This window comes from Zalophus californianus, chromosome 11, assembly GCF_009762305.2.
Source record: "Zalophus californianus isolate mZalCal1 chromosome 11, mZalCal1.pri.v2, whole genome shotgun sequence".
In the NCBI taxonomy this organism is placed as follows: domain Eukaryota; kingdom Metazoa; phylum Chordata; class Mammalia; order Carnivora; family Otariidae; genus Zalophus; species Zalophus californianus.
The window spans coordinates 44,203,807-44,228,194 of record NC_045605.1 but is presented as its reverse complement, the minus strand read 5'-3'; the positions used below and the strand labels follow the sequence as shown (position 1 = coordinate 44,228,194).

The 24,388-nt window shown below is 41.3% G+C and overlaps 1 protein-coding gene across 1 annotated transcript in view; it reads right to left on the bottom strand.

Annotated features, from left to right (window-relative positions):
- Nucleotides 1-4,459: 4,459 nt before the first annotated feature.
- The window catches only part of RAB38 (RAB38, member RAS oncogene family), a 79,182-nt gene continuing 59,253 nt past the window's right edge, over nucleotides 4,460-24,388 (bottom strand). Inside the window, exon 3 of the mRNA XM_027579776.1 lies at nucleotides 4,460-5,338. Coding sequence (XP_027435577.1) covers nucleotides 5,186-5,338 — 153 coding nt within the window. The 3' untranslated portion in view covers nucleotides 4,460-5,185. The remainder of the gene's footprint in view (nucleotides 5,339-24,388) is intronic.

The following is a 24,388-nucleotide window of genomic DNA, read 5'->3' as shown; positions in this document are numbered from 1 at the left end:
AATATTATAGGATCCTCTTGCAGAAAAAAATAAAAGATCTGAGATCACGACTTAGTCATTTATATCTCCAGAGAAGTGCCTAACCGAGTGCTGGGAATATAGTCATTGTTCAGTAAATATTTGTTGAGGGAATAAGGGAATCAAATCAATGTATTCTCATTTCAAAGACTGTAAATAACAATATTCTGTGGTGGATTAGGGTTAGAAGGCAGTTCTGATCTTACCATGCATATTCTAGACACCACATTTCAGTGGATGTTTAGAAAGAAAAACAGTGAGAGATTCCATGGTAATGAAGATATCTGCCTGGATGATCTGATGTTTTAAGAACTATTAGCAGTTGAAACTCAATCAAAAATGAAAATCCCTTGGGGCATCTGGGTGGCTCAGTCAGTTAAGCAACCGACACTTGATTTCGGCTCAGGTCATGATCTCAGGGAGGTGAGATCCAGCCCCGTGTTGGGCTCTGTGGTCAGTGTGGAGTCTGCTTGTCCCTCTCCCTCCCTCTGCTTGCACTCCTCTCTCTCTCTCTCTCTCTCTCTCTCAAATAAATAAATAAATAAAATGTTTTTAAAAATGAGAATCTCTTAATTGGGAGATGATCCTTGGAAGCACTGGCGGAGGAGTAGAGAAGTAGGTCAGGAAAGGAAACAAAAAGGTTGTGATAACAAGCAAGTCACCACTGTATGAAACTTTACCTCAGTCCAGTGCGGACCTCTGAGAGCTCATAGAGTAAGCCTCAGATTTATCTCACCTGAGGAGGGGAGGACTCTTAAGGACTTACCTCTCTGTTTTTCAGCCTCAGATGAGACTGCTCCTGGAGGTGCTATCTCTGTGGCACTCTGGTCTGTCCAGCATTAAAGACAAATACACCCCATGCGTCCGGAGAATGCTCTCTGGTAGAGTTGCAGGGGATGACAATTGGAAGCCACGTGCTGAGGGGACATGGGCATTTCCTCGCTATTGTCCACCAAGTCCATGCCTTGCTTCTCAGATTCATTTATGCTGCATGTTAAGTTCAGTCCGTCCTTTCACTGATTTTTTAGGGAAGTTTGGTCATAATTCCGAGAGAGAGAGAAATAGAGAACTTATAACAAAGGCTTGGTAGGACAAGCTACAATCTCCCCTGCTGTAGTTAGGATTCCTGAGATGATAATTGATATTCAGCATTTCCCTCCTTTACCACTTCCATTCCCCTGACCAACTGGACCTAGGCTCCTAGGCTAGGGTCCTGTGTGGGGCAATAACTCAGAGTTTTATTCCTAAGAGTATGAATCCCTGGTTACATGTCCTCATCAAGATGTTATCAAAGCAATTGCTCTGTCAGTTCTCACTAGGCATGGAAGCATCAAGAAGCACCCCAATGAGTCCCATGATTTCCAGACTCATCCCTCCCCATTCATTATTTAGCAGCAACCCTATCCTCTTGGTAATCAGGATGAATTAGCCTTGATTGTTGTTTCAGGGTCTTATGGGGGAGAAGGTGTTACACCTTCTCCAACGACACCTTGTAACACTTTCTCCAACAACAGGCCTGTAGGCATGAGGAGCCAAAAATAATCAGGCAGCAGCTGAAGTTATAGATTTAGCCGAACCTTTACAGTGTCCCCTGGTAGAATTATCAAGACCTCTGACAGTGCAGAACCTGGAGTTGTAATGAGGGAAAGCTTGCTTTCTTACCTTGGTTATTTAAGGTGAGAGTAGGAGGCTTCACTCCCACTTCCACCTTTGATGCTAGCTCTCCAGGACCCAGCACTAAACCTACTAACGTCATGTTAAAGGAATACCACATAGTGAATCTTAACCATTTTGGTGTAATTCCCAGTGAAACACAGCAACATACTTACAATCTCAAATCTGGTACAGAGAAGAGCCACCACGGAGCTTCTCATTGATGCTGGTATCCCTCTTGTGGGGACACTTCTTATTGTATTCATGAAGGGAGTGTCTTTGGGCTTTCCTGAGGAACATAATCAGCTGGTAGTTTCTCTGACATTACAAAATAAATACATTATAATATGCCCACCTCTCTGAGACCTTGGAACTCTCCTTTAATACTTTGCCAAGGTAGTTCTGGCATCTCCACATCATTTATTCTAGGCCAACATTGTTTCCAAGCTTCAAAGAGCTATTCTAGTAGCACACTGGGATCAGCTCCAAGTTCACTTGCCAGAATGTTAAAAATTAACTCATTAAAGAGTGTTCTCTTAGAAATAGATTATCTATCATCTGGTGCTACATTCTGTCCTCCCTGATTGCATCTCAAGACCAAATCAGGAACATTCTCCAGATTCCTACCAGTACTTATTAGCCAGGCTCTGTAGTTCATTTGATTAATAATCCATTTCATCCTACAACACAGAACTTTGATATTTTTCTACTCAGTTCATACTGAGACTTGATCTGAGTTATTTGTCTAGAAGCAATGAGGGCAGAACTTGAGAAGGAAAAGCATCACCTTATAAAACAACCTACTCAGGTGGAGCACTGATGTGGCAAGTAGCTGTTCTCCCCTAGGAAAGGGTAAGGGCCTGTTTTTCTGGACCACAGTTTCAGAAGAATCTTTGGGGTCAAGATTCCTAAGAGCATCTATCCAAATATCTCCTTCTATATTGCAGTGTCTGACTCCTTTCCTGCAAGAATTCTGATTTTAGTGGAGGAGACTTGCTAGCTCCATGAAATCAGTCTCCTTTAAAAGTCTGTTTCTCCTAAAATCAAATCTTAGGCCTGATTTTCAGCAGCCATCCCCTCTATCCTATAGCTGAAGGAAATGAAGATCATTTTGATTGTTGTGTGGAGGTCTTCAAGCTTTTACACAACACTTATCCTGAGATGAGTGTTGGCTGACTCAAGACTATAAGGTTTCCTCCTACAGTTTCTGGAAGTTAACTGACTCTACAATCTCATGTCTTTCGAACACAAGAGCAATAGACTTTCTTTCCATCTATATTCTATCCCAATCCACCTGATGACAGTCTTAGTAATTATGGTGCTACAGTTTGCTAGGGATTAGTTCCACTTCATTGTTTACCAGCAAGGGGGTCCTTGCTACCACTTGGGTGTTGAATGATTCAGTTCAAGATGCTGGTGTTGAGAATCTGCTTCTTAGGTCATCTTTGTCCCAGCTAACTTAGGCTGGATTTGGGCTCCCCCATAAGACCCTGAAACAAGGATTTGAATGAAAGTAGTTTATTTGGGATGTGAACCCAGGAAGGACCAGTAGAAGAAGTGAGGAAAAAAGAAAAGGAAGCCCGTACAGGATGAGTCAGATGGAAGGTTTCCCCTGTGAGAACCAGGGGCTTATTCCCACTGGGGACTTTTTTTTTCTTTTTAAAGATTTTTTATCTTTTTATTTATTTGACAGTGAGAGAGACAGCGAGAGGGGGAACACAAGCAGGGGGAGCAACAGAGGGAGAGGGAGAAGCAGGCTTTCCACAGAGCAGGGAGCCCGATGTGGGGCTCGATCCCAGGACCCTGGGATCACGACCCGAGCCAAAGGCAAGCGTTTAACAACTGAGCCACCCAGGCGCCCCCTCACAGGGAACTTCTGTGAGACTTCATAAAGCATGTCTCAAAATGTTCCCAAGGGACAAGGCACCTAGGGTACTCATCCCCCAATTCCTGCTATCATTGGTTGAGAGCTGCTCCTCGAGATATTAACTCCTGGAATTTCTCACCTGCCTGCCTCATGTGTCAAGTGCTCCAGAAACCACAGAATGCCCTCAGCAAATGGGTCACAAACACTTTTAATAATAGTAAGTGGTTTGGTGCTTATAGAAAGAGTGAATGACAAGATAATATCTGGACAGCATACTCAAAATCATCTGTTAAAAAAGATAAAGCTCCTGTGGGTATATTATAAATATCAGTGCTGCCATTCTTTTTTTTTTTTTTTTTTTTGGAGAAAGAGAGAGAGAGAGCATGAGTGAGGAGGGGCAGAGGGAAAAAGAGAATCCCAAGCAGACTCTATGCTCAGCATGGAGCCCAATGCGGGGCTTTATCTCATGACCCTGAGATCATGACCTGAGCTGAAATCAAGAGTCGGGTACTAATCCCACTGAGCCACCCAGGCACCCCTCAATGCTGCCATTCAATGCCATTAAAAAGTAGTAGCTACCCACAGCATATCAGCACCATAACCATTGTGTAAACCAAAATATTACCATGCATATTTCAGTCATTTCTTTGCATGTCAATGGGTGTGGTACTTTCTTGACCAGAAGATATGAGAATATATTCCTCTGTTTAACCAAGAAAATATAGATACACTGCTTGGCCTAAATGCTGATATGAACAGTAGACAGACTCATCTCAGTATAATAGTGCCCAGAAGTTCCTTTAAGTGTATGTTTCTCATCCCCTTTCTGAAACAAAATTTTAGAAATGGGTCTTGAGAACCATGGATACACAGTCAAAGAAAAAATCATTAATACTAAGACACTTACAGCCTTTTCAGAAATAGGGAAACAACATCTTTTAATGTTTTATTTTCCACTCGTGGAAATATATATAATATATATTACATGAACAGAAGAGTCCCACACCTTGAGTGAGAGAAAGCTAACAGAAAGGCACATAGGGAGGCAGGTCTTTTCATACAGTTTTCAGTTAAGCCAACATTTAAGGCATGGGGAGTGACAATAAAGGCCACAAAAACACAGGAAACCTGTGTACATGACTCTGAACAGCTAAATCAGGAGACAACTCTTCGGTCTGTTGAAAACGGAGGTCATCTCTGGAGAAAAAAACTGTTTCTACTTAATAGGCCTGTCAGCCCAGCAGAGAATGTATTGAAATCTGGACAAAGGCACCAGGGAGCAAAGTGAAAGCCAGGGCTTAACTTGACAGCTAGTCTGTTCCTCTCCCCTTTCTCTTTAAGACCTGAGGCCTTGGCTGATTTCAAGAAGCAAGTAACAGGGCCAATGTGGGCCCTGCAGAACTGTGGTTGGCTACAAGACAGAATTTTGTAACAGATTAAATATTTAACAAGCCTGTAAACACTGTGCTGATGCTGGGAAAAACATAAAAAAGAACATTTGCTACTTTTCTCTCTTATAGGAAAGGTACCAGCATAGATCTTTGGCTTGCCGCATGTGTATCCCTATCCTGACATTTACTCAAACTGCTAAGAACTGAGACATGAGATAATGGGATTATTTCCGTCAGATGGCAGCAAAGAAGCCTACTAGGATTTGGCACAGCTGGAGCAGCTGACAATCTTGGGCGACGTGAGATGGGGCTTCACGATGTCCGGCTCAATGGACTCCATTAGGTCACACTCGTTTGCAAGTATATGTTTCACCAGGCATCTGGAGGCTTCATCAATGTTGATATTCTCCTACAGAGGGGAAAAAAAAAAAAACAGCCTTTCTTACCAATATTCTAAAATAATGCTGGAGCAGGGACCTATATGTGACAAAGGGCAATATTTTTTTGGCAACTCATTTAAATACCTCTTCTATACCCTATCCATGTATCCTCTTTCTATCCCCCTCACTCTCATTCCTTCCAAGACCTTACTTTTTAGTCCTTCACAAAAGCTAACATACTTGTTTTGTCCCTTAGGACAAATAGTGTTTGGTGGGCTCACTTACTTTTAGTAGGCTGAATTTAAGTTAGAGGGCAGTTTTCTTATTTTTACACACTCTTACAGTATAGCATAATATTATGTAAGACACATAAGTCTTTGGGCTGACTTAGGTTCATAATTGCCCTCTGCCACATACTACTTTTGTGACCTTGATAGGAAATAGGAATAATAAGACACCTCTTCTAGTGGTCAGCAGTAATTTCACAAGTATTTTCTGGCTGGCTGCTTTTTGATCAAATGGTAGGAGTGCACTGCTCTGAGCTCTCTGGAGTCAGTCATGGACATGTGACTTTCATTGGACAATGAAATGTGAGAAAAAATGGCATGTCTCACTTTCCTATAGAAGTAATAAAAGGCAATTCTTTTCTCCCTGCTTCTGCAATCATAGAAGTACAGAGATGGAAATTCTCTTGCCCTGGGTCTATGAATGAGGATCAAGAGAAGCCAAGTATCCCATGATGATGTATGTAGCTGAGTGAAAATTATGACCTTGTTTCAAGCCACTGAGATTTAGGGTCATCACTGTGATATTCCCTAGACAATCCAGATGGATATAACTCTTCAAAGGAAAATATGAAATCAAAAATTTGAATATGTTTTCAAGAATAAAATAAGCTTCAATTTGGGGAAAACATGGAGCAAACACTTAAATCTAAAATACATTGTTTATTGAGGCACCTGGATGGCATAGTCAGTTAAGCATCCAACTCTTGGTTTCGGCTCAGGTCATGATCTCAGGATGGTGAGATCAAGCCCCACATCAGGCTCTGTGCTCAACAAGGAATCTGCTTGAGATTCTCTCTCCCTCTGCCCCTCCTGCTTGTGCTCTCTCTCTCTCACACACACACACATAAATAAATAAATAAATAATCTTTAAAAAAAAAAAAAATACACTGTTTATTCAGTTACCCTAGATTAAATTGCTTTTTTTCCTTCTGCTAATCAGAAAACTGAGAAATACAGAATATTTACTACTGGCATACTGAACAAAAAACCTCGATCTCCAGTAAAGTCAAATTTGTAGAACTTCTCTGAGTGTTTCCTCATAGTCAATGTAAAGAGATAAGGACTTTATCAAATTGTTTTTCTACAAGACCTTGTCCAATCTGAAGTATAACTACCTATCTCTGAATTTTGTATGCATGTCAGAGTTGTTGATATATTTTGAGGTCACTGCATGAAGTCATAATACACGGGAAAGGTAAGAAGTAGTGATGGTCTCCAAATGGTATCTATGGCTAATGGCATTAGATGTAAATATTCATTAGCATGTTCCTCATCCTTCAAGTCCAGTCCTGAGTTCACCTGCTACAAAAGCTTAAGGTAATTTTTGGAGTTCCAGGAAATAGACTGATTATTTTCTCTCATTTACAGAGCATTACAGAAAATGCTTTTTCTAAATCTAAAGCAAGGTAAAATTCTAGTTGTTTGTCATGTCCTTGTTGGTGGTGGTTTTAATACCAGACCAGAATTCATGTCTCTGAGCATTCCATTCCTCATCTATGCAATGGTCTTGATGACAATACTTACTTAATAAAAAATTGCTTCTCCTTACAGGGGATAGTGGTCATTGGTGCTTGCACAATGTGTACATGCTGGGTACTTTATACACATAATTTTACTTAATCCCATTTAAAGCCCTATAAGGTAAGTGTCTGTTTTTTCTTACTGATCTTATTGTTATTGTTAGGCTGGGCCTAGGGATGGCCTTGCTACCTTCCATGGAAGCCAGTCCACAGAGATCAGCTTCCTTCTGCTCTGTTTCCTACTGGGTGGGTCACTGTGCCTTCAAGTCATTGTCCACGCTTGGCATGCCTTCTGCCACTCTTCCTCTGCCTGGTGTCATGCCCAGGGGTCACACTTGAACTATCTGCTCTCAGGCAGTAATCTGACCTAGACAGGGCCTGGCTCTTGGGAGAGACCCAGCTCAATGTCTGCTCTTGAGCCCAGTCACTTGTTTATGTGACCAATTAGAAGCCTGGTCCAGGTCCTCTACTGTCTCCAATTTTAGGAAAGTGCGAATGGGTAGCCTCACTCAGCCTTCCAGGCCTTGGCCTCATGGGTGAACACATCTCACTGAAGAAGCCCTACATTTGAGTGGTTTTAAGGTGCTTGCCCAGCCATTAATAAACCAACACTTGGGTTCCCATTTGGCTACTGCTTGTGTATAGGGAAGGAGACAACAAAATCTTACCTCAAATACCAAACATAGGATGTCATTATATCTGTTTACAGATAAGAAAACTTAAGTTTAGGTAGATTAATGAGACAGGGAAACTAAAGGATTCCATAGAAATCTGCTTTGTGCTCCTTTTCCTGCTTCTATTCTTTTTTTTTTTAAGATTTTATTTATTTATTTGACAGAGAGAGACGCAGTGAGAGACGGAACACAAGCAGGGGGAGTGGGAGAGGGAAAAGCAGGCTTCCCCCAGAGCAGGGAGCCTGATGCAGGGCTTGATCTGAGGACCCTGGGATCATGACCTGAGCCGAAGGCAGGCACTTAACGACTGAGCCACCCAGGCGCCCCTCCTGCTTCTATTCTTGATAAGACCTGCACCCCACCCCACTTTACACATGCCTCAGGATGTATACAGCGTATGTCCTCCTTGTAAGGGACCAGGAGTTAATTATTTCTCTAGAATAGATCACACCTAAGGAATGACCAGGTGAGGATGACCAGTCGAAGCTATCACATGCGTATTCCAGACATCTTGACACCAAGGACCCCTGGCTCCAAGGAATGACACCTGGGCTCTCATTTTTGTTTTAACCGGTTCCTGGATGCCTGAGAGGGCACGTACACCAGACCACTGACCTCAATAAAAACCCCAAGACCCTGAACAAAGACGAAACTCATGTTCCTTTTCTTTCCAAGTCTCCTGGACACTCCGTCTATATCTGTTTGCTCTATATCTTCAATAAACACTGCTCTCACCTTCTGCTGGCTCACATTTGATTTCCATCCTATGCACAGCCAAAGACCCTCTGGGCTGGTCCTGAAGGACCCTCTCTGGGTCCCTGGAGCTGGCCTGCCAGCATCATTAAGAAACTTCCCCAAGATCATGCAGTGGGTGGGTTGGGGCCAGAACTCACACCTACGTCTTTCTAACATCAAAGCATGGCTCTTACCATGCTATATTCCTTTCCAAGATTGTTTGGAAGATCAAGTGCAATAACAAATAAAAGTTCTTACCACAGTGCTAGGCCCAGTAGGTGCTAAATAAAACTTAGTTCCTTTCTCTTTCATACATTGGAAGAAAAACGTGTATATGGTAGGAAAAACACATTTTAAGCATTAAAATGGGCCCCCTTCACATACAATGTTAAGTTAAACTAGTCAGTAGTATTCTTTAAACCTCCATTCATATATTAACATGCCATTTAAGTAGGGTTTTTTTTTTTTTTTCATTAAAGCGCAAATTAGCAAAATCTAATGAGGTGAGTGAAATGCGAGTGTGGACAAATCTATGACTATTCATTAGCATTATAAGAAAGACAACAGAAACCGAAGCCCAATTCATGGCAGCCTAGCAGGATCATTTTAGTAAAAGATAAGATGATGCTGCTGAAGTTGTCTGTGAAGTTTAACACACCTAGTAGAGGCTAATTGGTGTCAGGACTAGGACATGGGACCATGGGTGATGGGGCTGTCAACAAAGGAAACCATCAGAGCCATGGAGTGTTAGTGCCTGCTTTCAGGTGGCGTATATATGAACAATATGAACAACGTGGCAGCTCATGATGGCTGAGTGACATTCATTTGCCCATTCAAATGATATTATTCAGATTCCCACTAAGTAGTAGACATACAAAGAAAAATGATAAAATAAGTCCCATCCTTAATTGAGCTTAAACACTAGCAAGCTTTGTGTAAACAGCAGAGGTATACAATGAGTTTGGAAAAGGGGATCCGGCGTTAGATCACTGTAGAGCCTTGAATGCTAAGGGAGCCAGGTAGAGTCACTGAGGGTTTTCTGCAGGTGAAGTGTCAATAGACACAATATGATACACATCCATGACTACACAGAACTGTACAGACCCTTAGCACTCCGTTTGATCAATTAATCTAACAGTGAGTATTTACTAAACACCTATCAGGTGCTGTTGCCATGGCATACCTAGTTCAGGTTAGAAATTGAAAGAGGAAGCTTGGAAGAGGAGCAAACACTATTATTTACCACATGCATTCAACAAAATGGCCTGATATGTAGTGTTTTGAGCACAGGCATGAAGCCAAACTTGACATTGAAAGAATTACTTTAACCATTCTACGTGTCTCAGCGTCCTCATCTGTCAACAGGGAATTAAGAGATCTACTTTACAGGTGATTGTAAGTTAATACATATTCATATTTAGAACACATGAACCACTTAGACAAATACTCAGACAAAGGCATAGCATACACATTCAATAAATGTTATCACAATGTTCTCATTTAATCATCAGTAGAACACAAGAATGTGTGTTTTCTATTTCTTCATTTTGCACCTGAGGAGACAGGGTAATTGGGGGACCTCAAGACACACACTAGTTAGTTGTGGGGCCAGGGGTGAGTCCAAGGAGAAGAGTCAACAGGAATAGCTACCACAATATTTACCATATGCTTACAAAAAGCAAGGTAAAAATGTTGAGAGCACACGCTTGGAGCCAGACCCTCATCTCAGCTCCTCCAAAATAGTTCCCCAAATAAATAAGGAACAGTATGTTCAGAGCACATGTTTCCAGTATAAAAAAAGTAAGAGCATTCAGTCAGGACCTCCAGCAAAACTGATTTGTATTGCTGGTCCTACTGTCTTTCTATACACCATTGAGGTCATAGCCAAGGGCCTAAACTTGGAGAAGGAATGGTAAGACAGAGCACACTTCCTCTCTCCTTCTGTCCATGGCTAGCATGGATAATCAAAGCCTGCCTGGTAGAACAACAAGATCAGACCCTTTGGGCAATTATATTGCAATATAATTAACTGAGCTACTTGGCATCCAAGCAGACACAGCCAAGTCCACATTTTCTAGGTGTCGTGAAGACACATAACTGCTGGCTTAATTGCAAAATATGACCTGGGGGTTTTTATTGGATTTATTCTACAGAGTAGTAACATCCTCCAGGAAGAAATTTATATATTCCATGACTCTGAAGATATGTACACTTAGACTGAATCTGGCTGATTTATTTATAAATTGCATGTGACAAGATTGTCTATTGTGCAGACTGTGTTAGGTTTATGTGTGCTCATCTTTGTGCCTCTGTTCAGAACCTCTTCATTCATATCAGTAAGCATGCCTGAGAAAAAGGCTTAAAATTCCTAACAAAGCATTTTAGTAAAAACAAATGGTAGTAACTACTATTGTTATTGAGTGTCTACTCCATGCTGAGCATATGGTAGGTGCTTTAGTTATGAAATAATGCTCACATCAAATCCTCATAAAAATCTATTAAAAAGCTAATAGCTATATTTTAAAAGTAAAGAAATTTTAACCTTTAACAAAGTTAGGTAACTTGCCCAGAGCAGTATGTAATCTCAGTCAATCTGTCTATCCTGCTAAGATTGGCCAAATTCCATTTCCTATCCTGTTCCCATACATTACATTGCAGTGTCTCCCAGGATTAAGACAGATATTAAAGTAGTTCTATTTCTAAATCAGTAGTTCTCAATCCTGGCTGCATATTCAAATCATTTGAAGCATTAAAAAGAAAATCTATTGCTGGGGCCCTCTTCCCGGACATTGAGAGTCTGGGATGGGGCCCAGCATGGATATTTTTAAAAAGATTCTCCATTTCTTTATAATGTGCATCCAGATTTGAGACACACTTGTATAATTAAAAATGTCTTTAGTGGCATTTCTTTTTATTTCAGTAGTGAACTTTCTGGAAATATCATTTAATACAGAGATTTTAAGCTGTAATTGTCCTGTAAAGGATGGCACAGAAATCTATCTGAGGTCTTGGGTACTTGTCAGTTTTTTTAATTAGCTCTTCAGAACATCTGTCTGGTGGCAAATTATTTAATCTCTGACCCCCAGTGCCATAAAGCAAAAATATTCTAGCAGAAACCCTTCACATCTGCCTAGTTAGAAACTGGCAAAGAATTCATCCTCCTCTAATCTTTCCAAATGCATCAACCTCAAACAAAACACCAAGTATACCAGGGGCTCTGAGGTTAGGGCACTAAATTCCTCAGCCCTGTGAAATTTTAATTAGAGCAGATGGCCCCCAGGATAACACCACCACTGGAAGAAGTCTCACGCAGAACAGGGGTTTTCAAATCCTTTCTCTAAGATTCAGTACTTGTTTATTGAGCACATAAGTGCTAAACAGTTTGCCTGCTTTCATTTGCTTTAGTTCATAGCTAACATGGGGCAGGCAGAGCAGATACCTGTATCTTTCTCTGCTCTGTACTTCTCTCCTCCCTCACCCCTAATATCGCTCCCCCCCATCCTTTTGGTAACTGCTTCCTCCCAATCATGAGCTTCTACTGGGGCTCCTCTAAACTGAGCCCTCTATCCCAGACGTTGTCCTCAGCTTGGCATTTCATTTCATTTTCACAATAAGGCTGAGGTGGGAGGCATTGCCCTCCTCTTATGGATGAGGTAAGTGAGGTGCACAGAGGCTAAATGACACACACAAGGTGTCCAGGACAGGAAGGGGCAGAACCTGGTTTCCAGCTCCAATCCTTAGAGCTTCTGTATTTTCTTTTCCTTCTTCCTGCTGACTTCTTAGAGGCTATGACCAACAGTTGGTTAGTGCCCAAGCAAAGGTCTGCCTGAATCCAAACCCCATGGCTTTATACTGGAGTATGTGCTTCAGATAAACCAGGTCCTCGTGATGTCCTATTGTCTAAAAGTTACTTTTAGTCCACCTAACACACTGGGAAGGACAGATGGGAGCTATAATGACACTCACTTCAACAACAGGACAGAGTCACAATGTTAGCATATAGATACTGGTGAAGAAGAGTAAAGTTCACAGGTAAAAGCAGTTCCAAAGACTGTATCCCTCTGATAAGCTCCCCCTGCCCCACCATAGCCCTGCCTCAGCCCCTGTCCTCCAGACACTAGATGTCCAAGTTCATTTCCTACCCCGTTTCTCCCCTCTCCTCTGTAGCCCCGGGGCCTCATACCTTACAGCTCTCTTTCCTGATCTGTCATCCCTCTAGCAGCCTTGGGAATCCCACCTCAGCCATGAAATATCCCCAAGCTTGCCACTTCCCAGGGAATTCAGATATTACTAGTTCAACCTGCTCTCTTTGACACATCCAGAAATCAAGGCAACAGAGAAGGAAAGTGACTTGCCTGGCATCACACAGACTACCTCTTGCTGTTTGCATACTTCCTGTTTCTAGAAACATTATCTCTTCTCGGGAGCCTTCTCTCAGCACTATGAAATGTATCATCATGCCTCCTTGGCACTTTCTACCTACCTGGCACTTACCAGTGCCTCTCGTCTGTGTCCTTAAAAATGGATTTTATCTTATTATGTTTGTGTTCCTGGCTCCCAGAACAGTGTTTGGTGCATAAGAAGTCTCTAAACAAGATTACCAAAGTTAGCTGACACCTATGGAAACTTAGTGACCATTATGTACTTTACCTTAATGAACTAAGCTAATCCTCACAAAAACTCGGGTGAGGAAACCGAGGGATGGAGAGTTTAAAATTTTTCCCAGGGTCACACAGCCAGCAAGTCAAACTTTCAGCACCTGGTTCCACAGCCCATACTCAGTCTCTGACCCCTGAAAAGTCAACGCTATTAAACCACAAAGCCTGACTGGAGCCCCAGAGCCTTTGCTCATAACCCGCTGCACCACACTCCTCTCTATAAATGTCTGCGGAAAGAATGAAGACGCAAGTCTCCTCGTTACATAGCCAGTGCTTTCTTTCTAAATTTCAAAAATTATGAACGAGCAGTTGCAATGTGGTATGTTTGACCCACGGGTATTTATTTTTAACTGTAAATGTCTTTCAATGACACATATGCACACTCTCCAGTTTGCCACCTACCTTACTCATCTCCTTAACTTCCTGGCTCCTGGAGGAATGTGAGTTCACCATCCCTATCTCTTCTCCCACACCAGACTGACAACACTAGTACCAGCCAGGCACAGTTCCCAAGATTTTTCTTAGAGTTTACCATTCTTGCGTTACATTGTCAAATTCAATATGTAAGGTATGACTTACCACTAATGGCTATAAAGAATCGGAGCATTCCTAGATTTTGCCTCTATTAACGTTTGGCTTTAATATAGTGTTTTTTTTTTTTAATTTCCTTCACTGTGAATTCTATACTGAAACAGTGATAGAGTACCAATAATCAGTCTTGAAAAGAAAATACACATAAGCATAAAAACTATCATTTCGCCAGATTTTATAAACCCCATTAATGAAGACATAGCAGGCTTCAGTTGCAATCTTTCTCATACATCAGTTTGAGAAGAAAAATGGCCCATCAGATACAAAATATTAAGAGTAATACTTGCTAACACATATAGAACATTTACTATTGAACACTTACTCAGGTACTATGCTATGTATGCTTCATGAATAACCTCATTTCACCCTGAGTACATGCTGGGAGGTGGATATATTATTAATCTATTTTACAGATTAGAAGACTGGGACACATAGCAGATAAGCTGTGTATCCAAAGGATTTGCTGGACTTATTCAAGTCAAGTTAAAGTCACATTTATCGAGTGCTATGAGCAGAAATTATCTATTTAATAATTCATTTTTGGCATAACTAAATGCTTTCATTCTGGCACCTCCAGGTACCAAGTCTGAGGCTTGAGACTAGAACATTGTTGTCCCAGAAACCAGCAGGATATAATGGAAAAAGAAAGCTTTGATATCAGAGGGGGAGACGAACCATGAGAGACTATGGACTCTGAAAAACAAACAGGGTTTTAGGGGGTAGGGGGTGGGGGGATGGGTTAGCCCAGGGATGGGTATTAAAGAGGGCACATACTGAATGGAGCACCGGGTATTATACGCAAACAATGAATCATGGAACACTACATCAAAAACTAGTGATGCAGGGAGGAGCAAGATGGTGGAGGAGTAGGAGACCTAAATTTCGTCTGGTCCCAGGAATTCAGCTAGATAGGGATCAAACCATTCTGAACACCTACGAACTCAACAGGAGATCAAAGAAGACAATAGCAGCAACTCTCTGAACAGAAAAGCGACCACTTTCTGTTAGGTAGGACGTGCGGAGAAGTGAATCCTAGGTGATATTCGGGAGGATAGACAGCGGGGGAGGGGGCCTCCGTCAGCATGACTGTCAAGTAATAGAGCAGTGGAGCACAAAATCGGAACTTTTAGAAGTCTGCTCCGCTGAGGGACATTGCTCCAGTGGTTAAGCGGGAGGTGGAACCCTCGCTGGGACAGTGTGGTCTCAGGACCCTCGGGGTCACAGAAAGACTGGGGGTGCCTGAGTGCGGCGAGCTCCCAGGTATCAGAGCAGGGAAGCTGGCTGCAGAGACGGAGCCGAGGAGCAGGGTCTGAGCTCGGGGTTGCCATAGACCATGATCCACGACACAGTCAGGCCACTGCTCCTCCAGCTGGGACCCAACAACGGCAGATCCGGGGAGACTCCCATTCCTCCCCTGGGAGGAGCGGCGTGGGAGTGCACCGCAGGGATCTGCTAGGTTTGGAGACACCACACGGGGGCCTGTGACAGAGACAGAAAGGCTCGGTCACAGGCCGGGTGAGCACGGAGAGCAGTCGGAGACCGGGGAGACGGGAGGTGACTGACTGCTTTTCTCTGGGGGCACACTGAGGAGCAGGGCCCCGAGTTCTCGCCTCCTCCGGGCTGGAGATTGGGAGGCTGGCATTTTAACTCTCATCCTCCAGAGCTGTACAGAAAGCTTGCAGGGAACAAAAGCTACTGAGAGCAAACCCGAGCAGATTACTGAGCCTAGACCGACAAGGGCGGGGCAATTCCACCTCCAGCAAAGACATTTGGGAACCATGGCAACAGGTCCCTCCCCCAGATCAGCAAGAACAGCCAGCCAAGACCAAGATTACCGATCAATGAGAATGGCAGAATGCCAGCACCAGGGGAATACAGCACATAGAATTCATGGCTTTTTTCCCCATGATTCTTTAGTCTTTCAAAGTTAATTTTGTTCTTTAACTTTCTTTTTCTTTTGACTTTTTCTTTTTCCCTTTTTCAAACAACATCTTATCAATCCTTTTTTTAAAAAATCTTTTTTATTTTTCATTTTTAGAGTCATATTCTATCCCTTCATAGCAGTTAATGTTATTTTTGGTGTATATATATATAAGTTGTTCTCTCTTTAAAATTTTGGGATACAGTTTCTTCTAAGAGACCCAAATATACCCTAAATCTCTAGTGTATGGCTTTGTTCTAGTCTCTGGCCTGATCACATTCTCTCCCCCCCTTTTTTTTTAAATCTTATTTCTTTTTTCAACCAACTTCTTATCAATTCCTTTTATAAAATCTTTTATAATTTTCATCTTTACAGTCATATTCCATCCCTTCATATTTACCCTTTTTTTTGTACATATATAAGTTTTTCTTTCTTTAAAATTTTGGGAGGCACTTTCTTTTAACAGACCAAAATACGCCCAAAATCTAGTGTGTGACACTGATCTATGAACCAGCCTAATCATATTTGATCATATCCTGTTGTTTTGTTTGTTTGTTTTTATCTTTATCTTTTTTTTATTTTTCTTTTTTCTTTCCCTTTCTTTTCCCCTGGTTTCAGGTCTCTTCTGATTTGTTTAGAGTATATTTTCTGGGGACATTGTTAACATGTTAGCATTTTGTTCTCTCATTCATCTTTTCTCCTCTGGACAAAATGACAGGATGGAAAAAATCACTTCAGAAAAAAAAAGAATAAGAGGCAGTACCGACTGCTAGGGACCTAATTAATATGGACATTAGTAAGATGTCAGAACTAGAGTTCAGAATGATGATTTTAAAGATACTAGCTGGGCTTGAAAAAAGCGTGGAAGATATTAGAGGAACCCTTTCTGGAGAAATAAAAGAACGAAAATCTAACCAAGGCAGAATCAAAAAGGCTATTAATGAGGTGCAATCAAAAATGGGGGCTCTAACTGCTAAGATAAAAGAGGCAGAAGAGAGAATTAGTGATATAGAAGACCAAATGATGGAAAATAAAGAAGCTGAGAAAAAGAGAGATAAAAACTACTGGTTCACGAGGGAAGAATTCGAGAGATAAGGTATACCATGAGACGAAACAATATTAGAATAATTGGGATCCCAGAAGAAGAAGAAAGAGAGAGAGGGGCAGAAGGTATATTGGAGCAAATTATAGCAGAAAACGTCCCTAATTTGGGGAAGGAAACAGGCATCAAAATCCAGGAGGCACAAAAAACCGCCCTCAAATACAATAAAAATAGGTCAACATCCCAACATCTAATAGTAAAACTTACAAGTCTCAGAGACAAAGAGAAAATCCTGAAAGCAGCTCGGGAGAAGAGATCTGTAACTTACAATGGTAGAAATATTAGATTGACAACAGACCTATCCACAGAGACCTGGCAGGCTAGAAAGGACTGACATGATATATTCAGAGCACTAAATGAGAAAAATATGCAGCCAAGAATACTATATCCAGCTAGGCTGTCATTGAAAATAGACGGGGAGATAAAAACCTTCCAGGGGAACAAAAACTAAAGGAATTTGCAAACATGAACCCAGCCATACAAGAAATATTGAAAGGGGTCCTCTAAGCAAAGAGAGACCCTAAAAGTAACATAGACCAGAAAGGAACACAGACACCTTACAGGCAATACAATGGCACTAAATTCATATCTTTCAATAGTTACCCTGAATATAAATGGGCTAAATGCCCCATCAAAAGACACAGGCTCTGAGATTGGATAAAAGAACAAGACCCATCAATATACTGTCTGCAAGAGACTAATTTTAGACCCAAAGACACCCCCAGATTGAAAGTGAGGGGGTAGAAAACCATTTACCATGCTAATGGACACCAAAAGAAAGCTGGGGTGGCGATCCTTATATCAGACAAATTAGATTTTAAACCAAAGACTGTAATAAGAGTGAGGAAAGACACTATATCCTACTTAAAGGGTCTATCCAACAAGAAGATCTAACAATTGTAAATATCTATGCCACTAACATGGGAGCAGCCAATTATATAAGGCAATTAATAACAAAAGCAAAGAAACACATCAACAATACAATAATAGTGGGGCACTTTAACAACCCCCCTCACTGAAATGGACAGATCGTCTAAGCAAAAGATCAACATGGAAATAAAGACTTCAAATGACACACTGGACCAAATGGACTTCACAGATATATTCAGAACCTTCCATCCCAAAGCAACAGAATACACATTCTTCTCTAGTACCCATGGAATATTCTCCAGAATATATCGCATCCTAGGTCACAAATCTGGTCTCAACCAGTACCAAAAGATTGGGATCATTTCCTGAATCTTTTGAGACCACATGCTTTGAAACTAGAACTCAATCACAAGAGGAAAGTTGGAAAGAACTCAAATACATGGAGACTAAAGAGCATCCTACTAAAGAATGAATGGGTCAACCAGGAAATTAAAGAAGAATTAAAAAAATTCATGGAAACCAATGAAAATGAAAACACAACTGTTCAAAATCTTTGGGATACAGCAAAGGCAGTCCTAAGAGAAAGTATAGAGCAATACAAGCCTTTCTCCAGAAACAAGAAAGGTCTCAAATACACAACCTAACCCTACACCTAAAGAAGCTGGAGAAAGAAGAGTAAATAAAGCCTAAACCCAGCAGGAGAAGAGAAATAATAAAGATCAGAGCAGAAATCAATGAACTAGAAACCAAAAGAACAGCAGAACAGATCAATGAAACTAGGAGCTGGTTCTTTGAAAGAATTAACAAGATTGATAAAACTCCTGGACAGACTTATCAAAAAGAAAAGGAAATGACCCAAATCAACAACACGTGAATGAAAGAGGAGAGATCACAACCAAAACCAAAGAAATACAAACAATTATAAGAACATTATTATGAGCAGCTATATGGCAGCCATTTAGATAATCTGGAAGAAATGGATGCATTCCTAGAGATATATAAACACTCAAAACTGACCAGGAAGAAATAGAAAACCTGAACAGACCTATAACCACTAAGGAAATTGAAGCAGTCATCAAAAATCTCCCAAACAGAGAGAAGGGCGGAGCAAGATGGCGGAGGAGTAGGAGACCTAGATTTCGTCTGGTCTCAGGAATTCAGCTGAATAGGGATCAAACCATTCTGAACACCTACTAACTCAACAGGAGATCGAACAGGAGAGTAGCAACAACTCTCTGAACAGAGAAGCGACCACTTACTGGAAGGTAGGGCGTGCGGAGAAGTGAATCCGAGGCGATATTTGGGAGGATAGACGGCGGGGGAGGGGCCTCCGTCGGCCGCTTCTGGCAAGTGATAGAGCCGCGGAGCACAAAATCAGACCTTTTAGAATTTGGCTTGGCGGAGGGACGTCGCTGCAGTGGCTAAGCGGGGGGTGGAATCCTCCCGGGACAGTGTGGTCTCAGGACCCTTGGGGTCACAGAGAGACCGGGGGTGCCTGAGTGCGCCAGAGCTCCCAGGTATCAGAGCGGGGAAGCCGGCTGCAGAGATGGAGCAGAGTCGCGGGCTCTCAGCTCGGGGTTGCCATAAACTGTGATCTGTGGCCCAGTTGGGGCACGGCTCCCCCAGCAGGGACCCAACAAGCAGCAGATCCGGGGAGACTCCCCTTCCTTCCCAGGAAGGAGCGGTGCGGGAACGCACTGCAGGGATATGCTGGGTTTGGAGACTCCGTGCGGGGTCGGGTGCCAGAGATAGCAATGCTCGATCACAGGCCGGGTGAGCACGGAGTGCGGCCGGAGACCGGGGACATGGAAGTGACTGCTTTTCTCTGGGGGTACACTGAGGAGCGGGGCCCCGAGTTCTCAGCTCCTCCGGGCGGAGATTGGGAGGCCACCATTTCTGCCCTGGTCCTCCAAGGCTGTACCGAGAGCTTGCAGGGAACAAAAGCTCCTGAGAGCAAACCGGAGCAGCTTCCTTAGCCCGGACCGACAAGGGTGGGGCAATTCCACCTCCGGCAAAGACATTTGGAAACCACAGCAACAGGCCCCTCCCCCAGAAGATCAGCACAAACAGCCAGCAAGCCAAGACCAAGTTGATCGATCAAGGAGAATGGGAGAACTCCAGCGCTAGGGGAATAGGCACATAGATTCATGGCTTTTTTTTTTTTTTTTTTTTTTTTTACCATGATTCATTATTTCATCAAAGTTAATTTTTGTTGACTTTTTTTTTTATTTTTCTTTTTCCCTTTTTCAACCAACATCTTATCAATCCCTTTAAAAAAAAAAAAAAACACTTTTTATCTTTCATTTTTAGAGTCATATTTTATCCTTTCATAGTAGTTACCCTTATTTTTAGCATATATATATAAGTTGTTCTCTCTTTAAAATTTTGAGGTACAGTTTCTTCTAACAGATCAAAATATACCCTAAATCACTAGTGTATGGCTTTGTTCTAGTCTTCTGCCTGATCACATTCTCTCCCTTTTTCCTTTTTTTTTCTTTTTTTTCTTAAATCTTCTTTCTTTTTTCAAACAACTTATCTTACCAAGTCCTTTTATAAAATCTTTTATAATTTTCATCTTTACAGTCATCTTCCATCCCTTCATTGTATCAACCCTTATTTTGTACATATATGTCTTTCTTCCTTTAAAATTTTAGGAGGCACTTTTTTCTAACAGACCAAAATACGCCCAAAATCTAGTGTGTGGCACTGATCTATGCACTACCCTGATCATATTTGATCATATTCTGCTTTTTTTGTATTGTTTTGTTTTGTTTTTATCTTTTTTTTTTCTTTTTCTCTTTCTTTTTTCTTTCTTTCCCTTTCTTTTCCCCTGGTTTCAGGCCTTTTCTGATTTGTATACAGTATATTTGCTGGGGACGTTGTAAACCTGTTAGCATTTTGTTCTCTCATTCATCTATTCTCCTCTGGACAAAATGACAAGACGAAAGAAATCACCTCAGCAAAAAGAACAAGAGGTAGTACCGTCAGCCAGGGACCTACTCAATACGGACATTAGTACGATGTCGGACCTAGAGTTCAGAATCATGACTTTAAAGATACTAGCTGGGCTTGAAAAAAGCGTGGAAGTTATTAGAGAAACCCTTTCTGGAGAAATAAAAGAACTAAAATCTAACCAAATCGAAATCAAAAAGGCTATTGATGAGGTGCAATCAAAAATGGGGGCACTAAATGCTAGGATAAATGAGGCAGAAGAGAGAATCAGCGATATAGAAGACCAAATGATGGAAAATAAAGAGGCTGAGAAAAAGAGAGAGAAACAACTACAGGATCACGAGGGCAGAATTCGAGAGATAAGTGATACGATAAGACGAAACAACATTAGAATAATTGGGATCCTAGAAGAAGAAGAGAGTGAGAGAGGGGCAGAAGGTATATTGGAGCAAATTATAGCAGAGAACTTCCATAATGTGAGGAAGGAAACAGGCATTAAAATCCAGGAGGCACAGAGAACCCCTCTCAAAATCAATAATAATAGGTCAACACCCCGACATCTAATAGTAAAACTTACGAGTCTCAGAGACAAAGAGAAAATCCTGAAAGCAGCTCGGGAGAAGAGATCTGTAACCTACAATGGTAGAAATATTAGATTGGCAACAGACCTATCCACAGAGACCAGGCAGGCCAGAAAGGACTGGCAAGATATCTTCAGAGCACTAAACGAGAAAAATATGCAGCCAAGAATACTATATCCAGCTAGGCTATCACTGAAAATAGAAGGAGAGATAAAAAGCTTCCAGAACAAACAAAAACTAAAGGAATTTGCAAACACGAAACCAGCCCTCCAAGAAATATTGAGAGGGGTCCTCTAAGCAAAGAGAGAACCTAAAAGCAGCAAAGAGCAGAAACGAACACAGACAACAGACAGTTAACAGTCACCTTACAGGTAATACAATGGCACTAAATTCATACCTTTCAATAGTTACCCTGAATGTAAATGGGCTAAATGCCCCAATCAAAAGACACAGGCTATCAGATTGGATTAAAAAACAAGACCCATCAATATGCTGTCTGCAAGAGACTCATTTTAGACCCAAAGACACCCCCAGATTGAAAGTGAGGGGGTGGAAAACCATTTACTATGCTAATGGACACCAAAAGAAAGCTGGGGTGGCAATCCTTATATCAGACAAACTAGATTTTAAAACAAAGACTGTAATAAGAGATGAGGAAGGACACTATATCCTACTTAAAGGGTCTATCCAACAAGAAGATCTAACAATTGTAAATATATATGCCCCGAACATGGGAGCAGCCAATTATATAAGGCAATTAATAACAAAAGCAAAGAAACACATTGATAACAATACAATAATAGTGGGGGATTTTAACACCCCCCTCACTGAAATGGACAGATCATCTAAGCAAAAGATCAACAAGGAAATAAAGACTTTAAATGACACACTGGACCAAATGGACTTCACAGACATATTCAGAACATTCCATCCCAAAGCAACGGAATACACATTCTTCTCTAGTGCCCATGGAACATTCTCCAGAATTGATCACATCCTAGGTCACAAATCAGGTCTCAATCGGTACCAAAAGATTGGGATCATTCCCTGCATATTTTCAGACCACAATGCTTTGAAACTAGAACTCAACCACAAGAGGAAAGTCGGAAAGAACTCAAATACATGGAGGCTAAAGAGCATCCTACTAAAGAATGAATGGGTCAACCAGGAAATTAAAGAAGAATTCAAAAAATTCATGGAAACCAATGAAAATGAAAACACAACTGTTCAAAATCTTTGGGATACAGCAAAGGCAGTCCTGAGAGGAAAGTATATAGCAATACAAGCCTTTCTCCAGAAACAAGAAAGGTCTCAAATACACAACCTAACCCTACACCTAAAGGAGCTGGAGAAAGAACAGCAAATAAAGCCTAAACCCAGTAGGAGAAGAGAAACCATAAAGATCAGAGCAGAAATCAATGAACTAGAAACCAAAAGAACAGTAGAACAGATCAACGAAACTAGGACCTGGTTCTTTGAAAGAATTAACAAGATTGATACACCCCTGGCCAGACTGATCAAAAAGAAAAGAGAAATGACCCAAATCATCAAAATCATGAATGAAAGAGGAGACATCACAACCAACACCAAAGAAATACAAACAATTATAAGAACATATTATGAGCAACTCTATGCCAGCAAATTAGATAACCTGGAAGAAATGGGTGCATTCCTAAAGATGTATCAACTACCAAAATTGAACCAGGAAGAAATAGAAAACCTGAGCAGACCTATAACCACTAAGGAAATTGAAACAGTCATCAAAAATCTCCCAAGAAACAAAAGCCCAGGGCCAGATGGCTTCCCAGGGGAATTCTATCAGACATTTCAAGAAGAATTAACACCTATTCTCCTGAAACTGTTCCAAAAAATAGAAATGGAAGGGAAACTTCCAAACTCATTTTATGAGGCCAGAATTACCTTGATCCCAAAACCAGACAAAGACCCCATCAAAAAAGAGAATTACAGACCAATATCCTTGATGAACATGGATGCAAAAATTCTCACCAAAATACTAGCCAATAGGATCCAACAGTACATTAAAGGATTATTCACCATGACCAAGTGGGATTTATTCCTGGGCTGCAAGGCTGGTTCAACATCCGCAAATCAATCAACGTGATACATTAACAAAAGAAAGAGCAAGAATCATATGATCCTCTCAATAGATGCAGAAAAAGCATTTGACAAAGTACAACATCCTTTCTTGATCAAAATTCTTCAGAGTATAGGGATAGAGGGTACATACCTCAATATCATAAAAGCCATCTATGAAAAACCTACAGCGAATATCATTCTCAATGGGGAAAGGCTGAGAGCTTTTCCCCTAAGGTCAGGAACCCGGCAGGGATGTCCACTCTCACCACTGCTATTCAACATAGTATTAGAAGTCCTAGCCACAGCAATCAGACAACAAAAAGAAATCAAAGGCATCCAAATCGGCAAAGAGGAAGTCAAACTCTCACTCTTTGCAGATGATATGATCCTGTATGTGGAAAACCCAAAAGACTCCACCCCAAAACTGCTAGAACTCATACAGGAATTCAGTAAAGTAGCAGGATATAAAATCAATGCACAGAAATCAGTGGCATTCCTATACACCAACAACAAGACAGAAGAGAGACAAATCAAGGAGTCTATCCCATTTACAATTTCACCCAAAACCATTAGATACCTAGGAATAAATCTAATCAAAGAGGCAAAGGATCTGTACTCAGAAAACTATAAAATACTCATGAAAGAAATTGAAGAAGACACAAAGAAATGGAAAAACGTTCCATGCTCATGGATGGGGAGAATCAACATTGTGAAGATGTCAATGCTACCTAGAGCAATCTACACATTCAATGCAATCCCCATCAAAATACCATCCACTTTTTTCAAAGAAATGGAACAAATAATCCTAAAATTTGTATGGAACCAGAAGAGACCCAGAATAGCCAGAGGAATACTGTAAAAGAAAAGCAAAGCTGGTGGCATCACAATTCCAGACTTCCAGCTCTATTACAAAGCTGTCATCATCAAGACAGTATGGTACTGGCACAAAAACAGACACATAGATCAATGGAACAGAATAGAGAGCCCAGAAATGGACCCTCAACTCTATGGTCAACTTATTTTTGACAAAGCAGGAAAGAATGTCCAATGGCAAAAAGACAGTCTCTTCAACAAATGGTGTTGGGAAAATT